Here is a 19,104-nt window from a genome sequence, read left to right on the forward strand (position 1 = left end):
CAGAAAATCAAGAATTGTACGTACAAACAGCCCAGATTTGTTCGTACGTACGAACAAAATTCCAAATTACATTTACAAATTCTTTTTCATTTCTGAGATTTGTTCGTACGTCCGAACAGCCTGGATTTGTTCGTACGTACGAACAATAATCCAAATTGCATATCATTTTTCAGTTCTGACATTTTGTTCGTACGTACGAACAGCCCAGATTTGTTCGTACGTACGAACAGCCCAGATTTGTTCGAACGTACGAACAATATTTCATTTTTTTTTCAGTTCTCACATTTGTTCGTACATACGAACAGTACAGATTTATTCATACTTACGAACAATATTCCAAATTCCGTAAATTTTATCTTTCAGTTCTGACATTTTGTTCGTACGTGCGAACAAATCTGTGGACTGTATGCATTTGAAAAATGTCCAAGACATCCAAAGAATTTCCATATCAGTCTTGGCTGTTCGTACGTACGAACAAATGTGAGAAATGAAAAAGAATCTTTATGCAATTTGGAATATTGTTCGTACGTACGAACAAATCCTGCGACTGTATGCAAGAGATTAATTTTCAGTTCTGACATTTTGTTCGTACGTACGAACAAATTTGAGAACTGAAAAAGAATCTGTATGCATTTGGAATATTGTTCGTACGTACGAACAAATCTAGGGACTGTATGCATTTAAAAAATGTTAAGACATCCAAACAATTTCTAAAACAGCCTTTCTCAGTTCTCATATTTGTTCGTACGTACGAACAATATTCCAAATTGCATAAAGATTCATTTTCAGTTCTCACATTTGTTCGTACGTACGAACAAATCTTGGGACTGTATGCATTTGAAAAATGTTTAGACATCCAAAGAATTTCTAAAACAACCTAGGCTGTTTGTACGTACGAACAAATGTGAGAACTGTAAAAGAATTTGTATGCATTTGGAATATTGTTCGTACGTACGAACAAATTTGGGGACTGTATGCATTTTAAAAAATGTTAAGACATCCAAACAATTTCTAAAACAGCCTAAGCTGTTCGTACGTACGAGCAAGTGAAAAAGAATCTGTATGTATTTGGAATATTGTTCGTACGTACGAACAAATCTGGGGACTGCATGCACTTGAAAAATGCTCAAAATCTGAACAGTTTCTGTAACAATCTCATTTGTTCGTACGTACGAACAGCTCAAGCTCTTATAGAAATTGTTTGGACATCTTGAACATATTTCAAATGCATTGTCTCCAGATTTGTTCGTACGTACGAACAATATTCCAAATTGCAAAAAGATTAATTTTCAGTTCTCACATTTTTTCGTACGTATGAACAAATCTGGGGACTGCATGCACTTGAAAAATGCTCAAGATCTGAACAGTTTCTGTAACAGCCTCATTTGTTTGTACGTACGAACAGCCCAAGCTCTTATAGAAATTGTTTGGACATCTTGAACATATTTCAAATGCATACAGTCACCAGATTTGTTCGTACGTACGAACAAAATTCCAATTTGCATAAAGATTAATTTTCAGTTCTCACATTTGTTCGAACGTACGAACAAATCTGGGGACTGTATGCATTTGAAAAATGTTCAGACATCCAATTAATTTCTAAAACAGCCTAAGCTGTTCGTACGTACGTACAAATGAAAAAGAATCTGTATGCATTTGGAATATTGTTCGTACGTACGAACAAATCTTGGGACTGCATGCACTTGAAAAATGCTCAAGATCTGAACACTTTTTGTAACAGCTGCTGTACAGTAAAGGGACCAAGTGCCCCCATTTAATAAAACTTGGGAGAAGACCATATAATGAAGCTTCAGACCAAGTTTGATGAAGATCCATCAAGCGGTTCATGAGAAGAAGTCGTTTCAAGGTATTTCAATTTCAGCCATCACAGCCCCTAAAAGGGGTCCAAGTGCCCCCATTTGAACAATCTTGAGAAAGGACCTTATAATGATGCTACAGATCAAGTTTGATGAAAATCCATCAATCGGTTGATGAGAAGAAGTTGTTAAAAGGTATTTCTATTTTTAGCTCTAGCGGCCCCTAAAAGGGGCCAAATGCCCCTACTTGAAAAAAATGGAGAGGACCATATAATGATGATGCTACAGACGAAGTTTGATGAAGATCAATCAAGCAGTTTGTTTTTAGAAGTCGTTTAAACGTATTTCTATTTTTAGCTCTAGCGGCCGCTTAAAGGAGCAAAGTGCCCCCGTTTGAACAAGTATATGAGAGGACCTTATAGTGATGCTACAGACCCAGTTTGATGAAGATCCATCAAACGGTTGATGAGAAGAAGTTGTTAAAAGGTATTTCTATTTTTAGCTCTAGCGGCCCCTAAAAGGGGCCAAATGCCCCTACTTGAAAAAAAATGGAGAGGACCATATAATGATGATGCTACAGACGAAGTTTGATGAAGATCAATCAAGCAGTTTGTGATAAGAAGTCGTTTAAACGTATTTCTATGTTTAGCTCTAGCGGCCCCTTAAAAAAGCCAAGTGCCCCCATTTGAACAAGTATGTGAGAGGACCTTATAGTGATGCTACAGACCCAGTTTGATGAAGATCCATTGGGCAGTTCATGAGAAGAAGTCATTTAAATGTATTTCTATTTTTAGCTCTGGCAGACCCTAAAAGAAGCCAAGTGTCCCAATTTGAACAAACATGGGAGAGGACCATATCACAATGCTACAGATCAAGTTTGATGAAGATCCATTTGGCAGTTCATGAGAAGAAGTCATTTAAAGGTATTTCTATTTTTAGCTCTGGCAGACCCTAAAAGAAGCCAAGTGTCCCAATTTGAACAAACTTGGGAGAGGACCATATCACAATGCTACAGACTAAGTTTGATGAAAGATCCATTAAGCGGTTCATGGGAAGAAGTCGTTAAAAGGTATTTCTATTTTTAGCTCTAGCGGCCCCTAAAAGGGGCCTAGTTCCCCCATTTGAACAAATTTGATAGAGGACCATATAATGATGCTAAAGACTAAGTTTGATGAAGATCAATCCAGCGCTTCATGTTAAGAAGTTGTTTAAATATATTTCTATTTCTAGCTCTAGCGGCCCCTAAATGGGTCCAAGTGCCCTAATCTGAACAAATTTGGGAAAGGATCTTATAATGATGCTACAGACTAAGTTTGATGAAGATCCATTAAGAGGTTCATGAGAAGAAGTCGTTTAAAGTTTTTTTTCTATTTTAAGCTCTAGCGGCCCCTAAAAGGGGCCAAGTATCCCCATTTGAACAAATATGTAAGAGAACTTTATAATGATGCTACAGACCAAGTTTGATGAAGATCCATTTGGCAGTTCATGAGAAGAAGTTGTTTAAAAGTATTTCTATTTTTAGCTCTAGCGGTCCCTAAAATCCAAGTGCCCCCATTTGAACAAACTTGATAGAGGGCCTCACCAGGATGCTACAGACCAAATTTGGTGTTATTCTGACCAGCAGTTTCAGAGATGTTTCAGTAAAAATTTGGACGACGGACGATTCTTAGGACGACACACGGTTTAATGTTTAATATTTACAGAAAATCATTTGCTTTGTTTTTATTAGTTTATATTTATGTACGCAATCACCTACATGTCAAATTTTTACTGCTGTACAACCACATGAATTCAAGATCTCACTTTCACTCGTGGACTTGTTGCAATCAACCAAACCGCTTTATTCTGCATTTATACCATTCCACTTCAATTCAGTGTTCACTCAATAAATCACTTCACTTCAATACACGCTGTTTCACTATATACTTCTATTCACTCCACTCCAAGCTTCACTGGATATTCTGATCACAGTTAAAGGTCAATTTAATAGTTTTATCATTATTTCCTTTTAGGTCTAGTGGTAACTGTATATTAAGAATTTAAGCACAGTACAACTAAATGCTCGACAAATAGTGGGATAAGATTTTCTAAATCATTTTAATAACTGCACATCAGTGCTTGTTTAAAAAAATATTTAAGAGAACGAAATACAACAGCTTTGATTAAAAGTATGAGGAAAATATTTACGACCGCCACACGGCACAAACAACGCTGCTTTGATAATACAATAGAAAAAGTGGAATATCATGTTTAGGTTCTTTTTGGCTGGCTGTATAACACAATATATGTAATACAGTTTAACTGTTTCCAATGGATGAAGGCATGAATGGATGACACTGTTTCGACTGTTATATGATAATGAAAAACATTTGCCTTGTCCTTGGATAGAAATTTCGACCTTTTGACCTACAGCCTTTTGCTCCTTCTACAGAGCTTATCAGACGGATTTGCTCATACTATTTAGAGACACCAAAGTCTTAATTTTTAGCAGTATGAAACATTCGCATGAGCATCAGTTTTGCACTTATTTGTGTTATACATTATAAAGGGGAAAAAAGGTATGAATAATCATGTTTAAGTTAAAAGTTAAAAGTAACATATCTTGAACAAAACTATATCATTCTTGAATATGGTAAGATAAAGGCGCCGTGTGTGCAATGTACATCAAATTAGAAATGTGTTAGAGCTTACCTCAGAGGTTAATTTATGTTTTGTCTGCACCGTTTCAATGTTTTGAACAATTGACCACTTGTTTCCAGGTTTTTGATGAAGCTCTAGTTTAACTACCAGAACTTCATAAATGATTACAATTGTTTTGTTAATCAACGATCACCGTCCTGTAACCAATTCAAGCTTTTTTGCTTTTAAAAATATTCGCCATTCTCAATTTCCCTCGAAAAACCAGAAACTAAATTCTGAAGTTCAGTATCTCCATTTTGTGTGAACCCTAGATCATTTAAAAGGTGATGTTCATACGAAAGTTCGGCCTGGTGAAGTGATTCAGAAGGAATACCCCGAAACAGATCAAACCGAAGAGCATCCTGTTGAAATGGGTAGTATGTAAACATACGCTGGATCAGCGAATTGGAATAAAAGAAGTGTGGAAGCCGTTTCCTTTGGAGAGTAGTACGTAGTAGGGACAATAAGCAGCCAAGAGCCCGTTTAGCACTATAAATCTGTATTGGATTGATGTGGCAGGTGTATAGGATCAGATAAAATGCTATCTGTTTCAGATGATACGACTTCAAGACTGTAGTAATCGGCGGAGGAGGTCGATTCTCATTTTTGGCTATCGTCTTCGTTTTTGTGAAGTATGTTTTCAATAAGCGTAGCGCCGTCAGTATGTATCGCTGTTTTTGGTTTGTTCGTGCAACATCTAAAGTGTATCTTTCGTAGCCAGCTGAATTGATGTGCCATACTATTTTTTGGTTTGCAATTTCCAACGACTTTGCAGCATCTTCCTCTTTCCATTTGCAGACAGCATGTACGACAGCATTTACTGGATTACCGTTGTAGTGTGTAGTTTGATCAATTCTTAGACGTATGGCGGGAACAATGTCCAAATCTATTTCTCGGACAACTTCACTAGGATTTCGTATTTGACCTTGCCTCATAAACAGTTCATTAGCGGCATCGTCGAAGCAGATTCTTATGTTGACAGCGGGTGGGTTCATTCTTCTCGTGATGTGAAAATTGATATTCTGTCTGCACGCCATCGCTACGACTTTCTCTTCAATAGCAAGGGAAGATTGATCGATCAAGGATTCAAATACTGCCTGATGTAACATTCGTGAGCTGAGATAAATGATTCCCTGGGTGTCTTCCTCAAAGACACCTTCCTGCCAAAGCTCTGGATACCTATTCTGAAGAACCTCGCGTCCTTGATCTACTTGAAGATAGCAAAAGCCAGGGACGTATTTTCTGTTCTTGAAAATGCGCTTTTCTGATAGCTGTAACCCCTCGATATGAAACTCAATTAGTGTATCAAACTCGTCCGGTTTGATAACTTTCAAGCCATCACGTGAACTGCCTTGACGGATGTATGAATCAATTCTCAAGTGTTTGTAATGTGCTGCAGCCCTTGCTCGCAAATCCTTCAGTAACAAATCCATAACTGCATCAACTGTATCTCGCGAACGAGCCCATTCTCTCCGCCCAAAATCTATTTCACCTACAAGTATAGGACACAAAGATATATACTGGTTTTGTCTTAAAGGTCCGTTAATATAAAGTTTATAGTGTATAGTTAACATACCATACCACTGAATTTAAAAGGTTCTTTTGTTAAAAAGCATCTTTTTCATTATTGATCTATTCGTACTCAAAATCAATGTTTTTCAAGCTTTATTATTTAGTTTATATGTCACTTTGTATATTCATAAAACATCATTTTTTTGCTTCATTATTTTGTATTATTGTGTATATACATCTTTTATCTATGTTTTGCATTTAGGTTACATATTTTCAACTTAATACAGTATTGATATATAGCATACCAATATAACGTGACGCTACCCACTGAGGTTCATTGCCAAAGTCTGTGATAGGTCTTTGCCACTGATTCAAAGCCGACCCAAGCTGGCCGGGTTGACTTATATCATCCTGAAAAAGAGTCTTCAAAGAATGCAAAATCTAAACGTAATCATTGTTCATTAACTTTTGATATGAATGAAATATCATGGAACACATACACGTTGGATAATATAGACGAATTAAAATGACTGAATGAAAGTAGTAATAGCTGTTGCTATTTGCATTTGTGGTAAACCATGGTTCAGCAGTGTTTCTGTTAGTGATTTTATGCCCCAGTTTTCCATATGTAGACTAGAAGGCGTTTAAATGTCTTGACCTGATAATAAATGTATATGAGATATTAAGTAGCGCAAGTGATTAAAATATTAAGACTCATTCCAAATACAGAAGATTATTCAAGAACTTGATTTATATATAGCTATGTTCAATCTAAGAATTGTAGTGACAATGGCATTTTGACATGGTATTTATTTCATCGTAGGCTGTCATCCTTTTCTCAATTTACACCTAAACATTGCCTGGCTCAATGTCAATGAGGTGTATGATCTACTTATTCCAAAATAATATTATCCCTACGCACAATACAAATGATGTTATGTTTAAAAAACATGAAGAAGCGAATATAAACCAGTTTTCATGTCTTAATCACAAGCGCATGTCTAGAACGAAATATTTAAAAATAATCCAATATATCTACATTACTACGCGTTTATTACACTTCCTTTTAATCAATACATTTTCCATATAAATTGTTAAGAACTAAAGGAAGCTTTAATTTCTAGCAAGAGAAATTTTTATAATAGTTGTGATCTGACTAGAATGTCTATATACTCTTACCGTATCACCACTTTCTGCAACTGCCTTTAAAGCACGGTTAATATCTTCCTCTGACACGCCTCCATAATTCACAGCCATTTTGTCTTTTCTTATTTCAGGTAATAAGTGCGCAATTAAATGATTAATCTTTAATTTATGTATGCCAAATGGCTTTTCCGAAAATCAAGGACATCAAGGTCACCCGTTTATTCACAGGGAATATATCAATACAATTATTTAGGTCAAGGCTATCGTATTTACAATTGTAATAATGCATAGCAGATAAAGCATTCGTAGTTTTTAACGGCTGTGGACAAATTTAAACAAATATCTTAAAGGTTTATAAATTGTCACATGGTGGTTTGAATGTATTAACAATTTAAATACATGTAATTATGATAAAAATGAAAATATATCAGAATTATATGCCTGACTTAGATTTCATATTTTGCGCATTTCTTTTATGTGTTAAATAGTGTATCGAGCACGATACGTGTATTAATAAAACAGGTGCACATTTATAATAACGGCATGTCAGATCCTTTCAGCAAAAATTGTAAGTGTTAATGATAAATGTGATTATAAAATGCATAAGTAAAGTACACCAGTATATATAAGAAATTATTACATGCTTTTCGGTGAATTATCGAAAACTTATAGTGAAATATATGCGGTATTTTCACAGTGAAAAATATCAAATTTATCTTTCATTGATAAGAAACTATAAAATGGGTAAATTAAGACAAAACATGAAATAAAAAATAGTATGTTTGTTTAAATGTAAAACTACCAGATATAGTTTACTCTTACAGTCAAGTTAGTTTACGACAACATAAAATACACTGACCGTATCTGCGATAAGAAATATTTTGAAACCATATGACTGTTGAAAGATGGACGAAAAATTATTTCTTGTTCAGTATACATAGTAACCATTGACCGTACACAACGTTTTAGGTGAGAAATGCGTCATTGAAATGAGTAAGTATATTTTCTCGTTCATGGCTACGGTTCTGATAACATACATAGTGGTAAGGTATAACAAGTACAGTGACATTTTCTTTCTAGGTTGGTGCTAGTGGAACAAATATATGCAGAAGTTAAGTAAACGTTACCCACAGCGATATTTTGCGCACCCGTTTTTGTGAAATAAGCTAGAATCTACCGTAGGCATTTAAAAGGAAAATAGAACTTATAATAGAGGACTAATACTAATGACGTTGAATTGAAGCATCAATAATAGTGTTAGTTTATTAAATAAGTAAAAATATATTTGAATCAAAAAAATAATCTTAAAACCAATAAAACATGAACTCACGATGTTTCGAAAAACATGTTGTATTTCTAAACTTTCATATTAATCCACTGAAACGTAATATGCATGAGTCTTTTCTTCTTTTCACGAAAGCACTAAATATGTTGCCAAATGATTATTGTTGCGTAAGAGAAGACTTAGATGTCTCTGAAAATAAAAAATGGCGATCATCACTAATAAGATATTCTGATGATCTTATAAGGAAAGAGGAATATGTTTTTAATCCTGTCAGTTCCAACAAGCTTAATATTTCTTATTCGTCTAAATTCGGCCAGAGACACAAAATATGCCTATGTTACTAACGTTCTTTTGAAGAAATATAAAATACAAATACAAAATAATTAAAAGGGTTTTCTCTTTTCCCTTAAACGTTCTTAACAAAGGCATTTCCTATAAAAGGAAGTTCGCCGTGCAGAGAAAGGTACGCTAGGGCAAATAGTGTTGAAGTTCAGTTGTTGGACAGGAAACAGAATAAAACAAGCATACAATAGCTTTCCAATGAAGCTAAAATTACAGGATTATTTGATAACCAACATCAATACCTATATCATGTTACGTTTTCTACTTTCGTTAATTTTGGGTCCTTCCGCAAAAAGCGGGAATGATATAATTTGTCACGGACAATCACATTCTCAACTTGCCACATAATGTATGTTCTCAGTCCTAACATCCGCGCAAACATCCATTAGTAAATCTACATCATAACTCCGAATGGCCGTCATTTATCCCTTTTTAAGTCGTACCGGATTTCCGTCTAGCATTCACTTCAGTAGGAATTTTCGTTTCTCTTTTTAGACATTCGTATTCTTTGACTGATATCACTATACACTGTACACCTGCTTAGAAAACGAATTACGAGGGAACAAGGCAGCAATTTATAACATGGGTATTCTAAAATCCTCCTTCATATAAAGAATAGATATGGGCAAAATTATTTATATTCTGCCATCGACCTTATTTAATGGGGAGGCGATGATTTCTCTTAGAAAATAAAAATAATTTCTTACATAAACATACAGGTTATTTTGAAAAAGTTAAATGCAAGTGGTGTATACATACTAACATTCTAAAGTTTTATTTTCATGTAAACTTATTTCTTTTGCATTAAGTTCTTAAAACTTATAACTACGCTTGATGACTGCTTCGCAAGATTATTCACTGTCTACTGCCAAAATACCCTTCAACACAAAATTTTAAAACATGACCACTACTGTGGCTGAAGCGGTTAATTGCTTTTTCTAGACTTGGTTGTGTTATTGCATACGATAGCAGCTACTCATCTGTATTCTTATAAACGATATTCGTTGTTTAATAAAACGAATTATGCGACTGTATATTTACGACTTTTTTAGAAATAGGCAGAGAAATTGTTATCTGTGCACCATATACTTAATTTATGCTCTCAACGACATATGTATTCAAATATCTGAGATATGTCATAATTAATGAAATTCTATTAACATGAAAGACATTACCAACATTATCTATAAACTCCCATATTGGATCGATCTAGCAAACAACAAAGCACTCTACCCTACCTTTTTATTAACCGAATTTTCTTAGTATATCTTGATGTTTTTGGAAGATGTGGTTATGCGACTTTTGGCATATAGCCTTAAATGATGTTTGATAAGATTGTCTTTTACAACCTTTTAAAAACGTTTATGGATCCTGATCTATACCATGCAAGTCTTTAGATATTTCGACAAGAAAATAGGAAGAAATAATATGATGCCAAGTTATCAAACTGGTGAAGTAGGATCTTTACAAAATATTCTAATCTAGAAGACTGGAAAAAGTGATAAATCCATTCCTTGTTAACAATATTTTTGATATTTTAATTTTGCAACGACTTAAAAGATGAAATTACCTTAGCATTTGGCATTTGAAATTACACAAAAAAACAAAGACAAATATCAAACAGGAAATGCCACGTACCAAAAACGCAGCCTCCCCAAAACTAAACCTACAGCACGCAGACGTGCTCACCACAAACACACACACACATACGCATACACGCGCACACACACAAAGCCAACACACGAGGACAAAACGAACAAACAAAGGAACACAGTGGGGCACCGCCTTGGAACGGTCAGTGGCAAAAACACCACTGGGGAGTTAAACCGGTTTATGGTGCGCACCCAACCTCACTCTTACCCCCACCATGTTCCAAAGACACGGGACAGTGTAAATAAAAGTAATCCCCTCCAGGTGAATCTCTAACACATGTAATAGAAACAAAAAGGCATGGCATGTAAAACACAAAAATGCTCGTGTATAAATATGTAAAAAGCAAACCTTTAGAACCAAAAACTTAATGCCTTTTCAGAAGACAGAGCAACAAGAGAAACACACTTAAGGGCCCGACGAAACAGGCCAGAAGACAGATATCAAAACAGTTCAGTCCTGGTAGGATTTAAAAATTGCTTATCATAGAGTCCTCCCCCTCTTCCGTCAGACACAAGCAAAACTGTAAACGGGTTGAACACTAAACATGCGGTATGTCTCAAAACAGTTGGGTCGTAACCTCTTTTAATAAAACGTTTTATAATTTTACCAAATACATTTGGAAAATTACCATGACCCAAGATCTTACGAAGTTTGTAAACCACATCCCCATAAAAAACGGGTTTAGAAATACCTTCTCGCAGAAGTGTCTTTAAATTACTATTGAATTTTAAAACTAAATCAGAATTACGATAGTAAAATTTAGCAAAATATTTACGCAATTTGTAATAAGTTCATTTCGATATTAGCACGCCATAAAAATGGCATTTTAATCGGCGTATAGATCATGTAATATTGTATAACCGTTTTAGATATAATAATACCTACAATTTCAGAAGGGGTCATAATGACCCTGTTTCGTTCACTGCATAACTAATTTACGTAGGTGTTATTTATTGTTAGTGCTAAGGAAAAGGGGAACAACTCTAGGGTCCGAAAGTATATACCTACTGACTCACAAATACTCAATGGAACATAAATAACAATGTAAATGGTATAAAATGACAATGAAGGGATTTTGTTTCATTAAGTTGTTTTTCCTCAAATATAGATCCTACAGTTAAGAGTAAAGAATATTATATTACTATTTTGACTAATCTTATCTGAGGTTTATACATATATATTTGTTTCATCAATATATTTACTAATAAATCATTGCTCCAGCACATGAACAAATTTTAAACGTTCTTTATTTTTCACATGTTTACATTGTATAATCAACATTTATGATCAATTTTATCAACAATTGAATTGTTGCAAAGTGATAAAAACCGTTGCTTTGATAACATAATTGGAACATTATTGGAATACATGCATTTTCCTCAAGAGTCATAAACGTATGTATATTATTAAAATTCAGCTAAAAACAGTATAATTTATATGAATTATTGCAATATCTATTTGTTCAAGAAAACATAAATGTAAAACTACATGTATTATTACACGTCAAGCATATGTCCCAAACTTTCATTAAAATATATGCGCTTTCGTGACGACAAACTCCCCAAAACAGCACCGAATTAATCTTTATACAAAAAACATTACATTTGAAAGTCTTGAAATAGCAATGAGTTTGCAAATGATTTTTCATTGACATTGCGAACAAAATCAACCAACAGTAGCTTAATATTTTCAGAAACATTATGTTTTCAAGTTCTGTTCTCATTAGAAGTAGACACCTTGCTCAATTTCGTTTGAAAATTTCGATCTCAACGTTGAAATGTCATGATCTCCGCCAGTCATCCCAAAGCCTATATCTTTGATGAGATGATTCTGATAAGATATTTCAGCTTGGCGAAGTGATTCATTTGGAATTTTCCGATACAAATCAAAACGAAGAGCTCCCTCTTGTGTAGGATAACCTTGGAACATGTTCCGTATACCAGAATTAGAGTAAAAGAAATGTGGCAGGTGTCTCTTCTCCAGACTTGTATGCAAAATGTTAACGAATAGAACGAGAGCTCGTTGGACGCCATCAATTCGTGTACTCGGATAGAGATGACAAGCATAAAGAATCAGATAGAATGCTATTTGTTTTAGATGGTAGGATTTTAAGACCGTGGCAATTGGTGGAGGTGATCGATTCTCACTTTTTGCGACGGCTTTTGTTTTGGTGAAATAGGTCTTTAATATTCGGTGTGCCGTAAGTATGTATCTATGTTTCTGGATTGTTCTTGCGACATCTAAAGTGTATCTCTCATAGCCGGCTGAATTGATATGCCAAACCAACATTTGATTGGCAATTACTAGGGACTTTTCTGCATCTTCTTCTTTCCATTTGCAGACAGCATGAATATCTGCGTTTACTGAGTTGCCATTGTATCTGGTATGTTCATCAACTCTCAGACGTAGTGCAGGAACAATGTCTAATCAATTTCTCGGACAATTTCATTGCGGTTTCTAATCTGACCTTGCCTCATAAATAAATCGTTAGCATCATCGTCAAGATGGATAGTTATGTTGATAGCAGGGGGGTTCATTCGGCGAGTAATGTCAAAACAAACGTGCCGTGAACGTTTCATTGCTTTAATTTTCTCTTCAACAGAACGACAGGATTGATCGATGAGGGACAAAAATACTCCTTGATGCAACTTTCTAGAACTAAGATAAATGTATCCCTGTTCGTCTTCTTGAAATACATCTTCCCGCTATAGCTTCGGATACTTTTCTTGTAGTTTATCGCGCCTTTGTTCCACTTGAAGATAGCAGAAGCCTGGAACGTATTTTCTATTCTTGTTAATGCGCTTCTCTGAAAGCTGCAGTCCCTCGATATGAAACTCGATAACTGAATCAAACTCATCCGGTCTGATGACTTTCAAACCATCTCGTGATCTGCCTTGACGAATGTATTAATCGATTCTAAGATGCTCATAATCTGTTGCAGCCTTGGCTCGCATTTCTATTTGTAGCAACTCCATGACAGCATCGACAGCATCACGAGATCGGGCCCATTCCTTACGTCCAAAGTCTATTTCACCTAAAATATATGATCAAACATAAATTAAGTTTTGACATAAATGTGTGAAAACTTAATTAATGCATCAAGGTGTAGAACTTGTTTCACATATAACTTGGATAATTGATTATGCACCGTAACTTTTGTTTAAATAGGCAGATGTTTATAATAAAAGGTTCGTAAGAACAATAATTTGACCTGCAATGACGCATTCGGCTCTCGTGGATTTTTAGGCTGGATCAGACTCAGAGCAATCATCATCTAGTCCATATCCGTAACTAGTTACCTCCCCTGACGGTCCGTTATCAGAGTCCCAAGCAACAGGTATTAAAAATCGGCGTAATCGAGGTATTTCAGTTTTCCAGACATGATTGTTAACAAGAGATATGATTTAATAATGAAACAGAAAATAGTTATCTCTTGTGCATGGTTCTCCGCAACACACGATATGTCACATCATAAGTTCCGGGTAGCATTTATTGGAAAGCACATCTTCTCAGTCAAATTTTCATTTGATTTTTATTTTATAAGGAACTGCTTTTGAATAGGCAAAACATTCATTTTTGTGGAGAGATTTTGCTCTATATATTATAAGTTTCATTTGCCTGTTCTTTTATTAACGTCACGGGTGAACTTGGCGGACAAATCAAGTACAACTTCACGGTGCTGAATGCCGTGTGTGCATGCATGTACTTGATACACACTGTGTTAAATGCCGTGTGTACATGTATATACTTAACAGCATCTGTTCTGCAGATTTTATTAGATATAAACTTAACTGACATCTGTTTACAAGAAAAATATATTACCTACAACTAATTAAAAGATAATCTTGAAAATAAAATTTCTGTTCGGCTGTGAATTCGCTACCGAATACGCCGGTTTTCGGAAATGGCTGAGTTTGACGAAATGAAATGATAATTACGTCACGAGTTGAACTTTGTGGTATCCAGGTCTGACAAAATTCACTCGAGCCGAATACCATTATGCAGATCAAGGTACTGCATGAAGAAGCCTAGTATTAGACTTTTATATATACTAGTGATGAAATCTAAAAAGCACATTGCATAATCATGAAGGAAATATATTTATACCTATATAGGGTGACGCCTTTAGACTGGCTAGCCATTGGTGATCTCTATCGCCAAAATCGGTGATCGGTCTCTGCCAGTAATTGAGGGCTGACCCAAACACTCCGGGCGGTCTGACATCATCCTTTTGAACAATATCATGGGAACAATACAGAAATAGATTGCTAAATCAGCTATCTCAAAATAATTCTAAACCTGTTAAAAAGTCTTCATGATTATGGTGTCTTTTATAGATCTACTGAGCTAGCAATAAGTTTGCCGGCTTTACATTTATCAAAAGTGAAGAAATCAAGAAACGTCATTGAACAAAGTTCAGCTTTCATATTTACTGACTAAATGATTCAGAATATGGTTTAAGCGATTTTTAACTTTCTTTCTTTTTGTAAATTACGAAAAAATATGCAAGGACAAAAGTGAAGCTTAACTAAAGATGTTATTACAATACGTCAGCTACTTTCTCTAGTGTTGTAAATATAGGTCTTAGTATGGTAGAAATACCAGAAATGCAATCAAAGTCAATAATATTTTCGCCTCTGATTACTTTTTATAAGTGTAAGAAACATAATAGATTTTGTAATGATCTTACCTCCTCTCTACTTTCTACAATTTTTTTTGAAGCACGCTTGATATCTTCATCCAGAACAACTGCGATAGGTCCGTAATATTCAGTCATTTCTCCTGTCGGACTACGTAATAACTGCGCAATTCATTTATCTTTGTATGTCACTCGAATTTCTGAAAATGAAAAAGAGGTCAATGGAATGCACAATTACGCATTGCCGATTATTTACGGAGAATATATAAATAAATATATTTAGGTCAGATATACAATCCTACGAATATCATACAACTTTGATTATATTGTAATTTAAAGCAATGAAAGAAGAATACCTTGAAATTCAATATTTTTCGCATGTATTATTGACTTTGTAAGTAAACACGTAAAGTCTGCGCATTTCCTTTATGTGATAAATTGTGCTGCAAATAAGCTATGCCCTTTATCTCAATGTATTATTCATGTTACGAGAAGTAAACTTACAATGTTACTTTTTAACATTGTTGCATCATGTGCGTAAAACTCTGGGAAATTTATAGATGTTTCGTTTATCACTTCACTGTTTAAATATTTGATATGACTTCCAAAGTATTATCTTTATATGCTTTATTGCTTATTTCAAGGGACATTATCTGTCAGTTTTTATTTTAATATGCCTTAAACGCATTGTCTAAATTGTTTGCTTTAGAGTGTGATGTACAATAATATTTGAATATATATCTATGTGTTTTAACAATATAGACTATATGACAAAGATTATGACTATCGTAAGTTTTTATGCATTTCAATGAGTAGTACATGACAATATGATATCAAGCAAACAAAATTGACCAAACAAATCACTACAAGTTATCTTTTTCATTATCTTTTTCATATTTCACCATCTAATTAAGTAATCAAGCAAATTAAAATAGAAAGTAGAATATTCAAGTTTAATGTTTTGATAAAAATATGTGTCTTCGTACTTATTCACTTGGATGTTGTATAAAAATATATCTAGTTCATCCCGCTGCCTTTTTATTTATAATACGAAGTAACAGATTAAAAATGGTTGTTACTGATAACAAAGATGAACGATCAAATACGGAAAATATCAAATGTTTCACTTATTTTCCACAGCCATGTCAAAACCTAATATATGATAATGTTCTTAATTCTTCCTTTTTCTGAGCTTATATTGGCTTATAATTGATTTGTAATTAAGAAAGCGTTTTAAATGTAGAAATAAATTTAAAAAACTAACGATAAAGTCGTAACAAATCCGTTAAAAGCTAAATATCGTGTTAAGGCATTTCTGCACTCTAACTGTTTTACAACCTTAACGCTTAGCAAGAAATTCAAACAACACCAAATCATTGAAAGAAAAGGCTGTTTAAAATATAAACTGAACAGCATTTAAAACATGTATATTATTCTACAAAACAATTCTCAGTATACTTATATATACATTTAATTCCTCAAAAGGACTACATAAAAGAGCCACACTTTCGGACAGTTAAACGCCTTTTAAAACTCACCATTTTCAAGAAATCGCTACATAAGTTCGTTTTGATGTATTTACAATAATTTCCCTAGGAGGAACGTAGATTTCAGCGAATTAATATTTCTTTATAACTAGCGCTCGTTTTAAAGGGGGACGACTCTTTCATAATATTTTAAGTATCCATTGTACGGGACAGTACGGTAGAACATGTAATGGTCAGGTAGATTGCCGGTAAAAATTCTGTTTTCCTTTATCAAATGTTTATGTGCTTTGATGATATACTCATACACCTTATAACGGGGACTCCGTTGCCGAGTGGTTTAGGTCACTGACATCAAATCACTTGCCCCTCATCGATGTGGGTTCGAGCCTCACTCGGGGAGTTGAATTCTTCCAGCTGGCTTACGGAGGTCGGTGGTTCTACCCAGGTGCCCGCTCGTGATGAAATAATGCACGCGGAGGAGCACCTGGGTTCTTCCTCCACCATCAAAGCTTGAAAATTGCCATATGACCTATAATTGTGTCGGGACAAAGTTAAACGCAACAAAATAAATAAATAAATACACAAATAACAACTTACAGTTATCTATTATGTCTTTAAGTAGTATGTATTCTTTCTTTGGACATTTACTCTTTATGATTGTGATAGCTTGTCTTATTCTATTTGATAAACAACCAGCTTCATTCGTGTGCAATTCTGCTAAAATTTAGACCAGACCGCAAACATCTAGAGGAAGAAATACAGCGCTCACAACTGCACCAGCAAAATGAAACCTTTTACCTATATTTACAAGGGTACGAAACAAGTGAGAAGTTACATATGATTCATTGTCGATAAAATTTTACAGCCATTTTCCATCAAAAAGAAAATAAAATAAAAAAACAGTAACGGCTTCACTGGTGCAAAGATTTCTCCACGATTCACTTAAGCCTGGAAATCTACTGTCAGTATCTCAATTTGCTTTAAATAGCTGAAATTTCTATGCATTTTAGTCGCATATCTTTTCTTCCATGTGAGAAAGACATATAGCTGACTTACAGAAGGTCGGTGGTCTACCAAGGTACTGGTCTATGCCAAATACAGTGCCCGTAGCCGCATAGTGGCATCTGAGATCATCCTTCTCTATGAAAAGCCGGAAATTGTGGTTCGACTCTAAATTCCTAAGAAAGCAAACAAATGGAAAATGTAAAAAGACAAAAGAAACTGTCTAGGTGTTTGCCAATACACTTATAATATAACCCAAAGAGGTTAATTAAACCTTTGTGAACAACGGTTTAGACTATAAAATTTAAAATAAGCAAAACCAAAGCTCAACAGATGAGATGATTAGCTTTTCAGAATAAGCTCACATTTTTAGAATATCGTCCCTCTTTGGATCATAACACCCGAATATTTATTTGTTTGTTTTTTTTTAGTTTCAATGTTTGTTAAACATATTTCAACGGGATTCATGTGACGGATTGAAACTGAGTCCATGTTATGTTCTTTCGTAGTTTATTAAATACTAAAACAGTGACTGACTTCAAACCTTACACTGGCTATATGCCGACTGAAAAAGACACATTGAATAAATATTAGACACTGCAGAAACGTTTAAAATGAATTTTTGTAATGATGATAAAAGTACTACAACTTTAAACTTGGAACCAAAACTGTTAATAGAAAATTTCAAAAGCGTTTCAAAAGCCTTTACCGAAATGATTGATACAACATTCAATAAAATTTTCTAATACTAACCCATTATATATAAACTTTCCTGACCCCTTTCAGTCTTTCGATCCTATGTGATTTTACAGGATGGTAATGACCAATACCCGTATGACCTTATTAGTTCCAGTACATAGCCAATTTCGCCACATATGAGTCTCATATGAAATGATTACCATATGAAATTAATATGAATTTCTTATGATAATCATATCGTTATTCGATCATATGCTTTTTATATATAATCTTTCATATGATATTGATATGCAGGTTTTCATATGCTACTCATATGAAACAATTAACATCAAAAATCATATGAAATATTGTTCATATAAGAACCATATGTTTTTCATATGAAAACCATATATATTTTATTGTATTATGAACACAAAATGACGGAGGCTAGGACGGTCTGTGCAAGGATGCATGACACCTTATTTTACTTTATTTTCGTTTCCTATTAAATTATTACCTTAAAAAATGTATAAAACTCACTACCTTAGGACTGCTACTTTTAATATTAATTCCAATACCTTAAAATGTATGCAGATCGCTGTCTGTAAACTGCCACCTTTAAAATTCTTGAATATTATAGTGAATACTGAATTGATAGAACTGTTAATTCTGAATTAATTTTGTATTATAACATTATCGGATTGTGATGGTACTTGATATTTTAGAGTGGTAGTGCTAAACTATTATACTTACTTCATTTGAACATTCGGATGCGGTGACTTTGTGTTTACATTTAAATTTGGAATATTTGAATGGCACTTTTCTGCGTGCCAGTTCATTCATTTCATTATTACGGCTTGATGT

General features: G+C 34.3%; 3 protein-coding genes across 3 annotated transcripts; all 3 read right to left on the reverse strand.

Moving 5' to 3' along the window:
* Positions 1 to 3,505: 3,505 nt before the first annotated feature.
* Positions 3,506 to 7,344, reverse strand: LOC123545672 (uncharacterized). The gene is made up of 3 exons (XM_045331987.2): positions 7,188 to 7,344; positions 6,314 to 6,419; positions 3,506 to 5,988 (listed from the first exon to the last, which is right to left on the reverse strand). Exons 1-3 carry the CDS (start codon positions 7,263 to 7,265, stop codon positions 4,682 to 4,684), a joined length of 1,491 nt encoding a protein of 496 aa, XP_045187922.2. The 5' UTR covers positions 7,266 to 7,344; the 3' UTR covers positions 3,506 to 4,681.
* Positions 7,345 to 11,729: 4,385 nt separating this feature from the next.
* On the reverse strand, positions 11,730 to 13,334 carry LOC128556324 (uncharacterized; the record flags this gene model as incomplete). Its single annotated transcript, XM_053541056.1, has 2 exons — positions 11,730 to 12,862; positions 13,147 to 13,334. Coding segments are annotated over 2 exons (894 nt in total), but the record flags the coding sequence as incomplete, so codon positions are not given.
* On the reverse strand, positions 13,317 to 15,265 carry LOC123541486 (uncharacterized). Its single transcript, XM_045327022.2, has 3 exons — positions 15,125 to 15,265; positions 14,542 to 14,662; positions 13,317 to 13,468 (listed from the first exon to the last, which is right to left on the reverse strand). Exons 1-3 carry the CDS (start codon positions 15,209 to 15,211, stop codon positions 13,341 to 13,343), a joined length of 336 nt encoding a protein of 111 aa, XP_045182957.2. The 5' UTR covers positions 15,212 to 15,265; the 3' UTR covers positions 13,317 to 13,340.
* Positions 15,266 to 19,104: the final 3,839 nt, after the last annotated feature.

The sequence above is a fragment of the Mercenaria mercenaria genome, chromosome 1 (genome assembly GCF_021730395.1).
Source record: "Mercenaria mercenaria strain notata chromosome 1, MADL_Memer_1, whole genome shotgun sequence".
NCBI classification, from domain to species: Eukaryota; Metazoa; Mollusca; class Bivalvia; order Venerida; family Veneridae; genus Mercenaria; species Mercenaria mercenaria.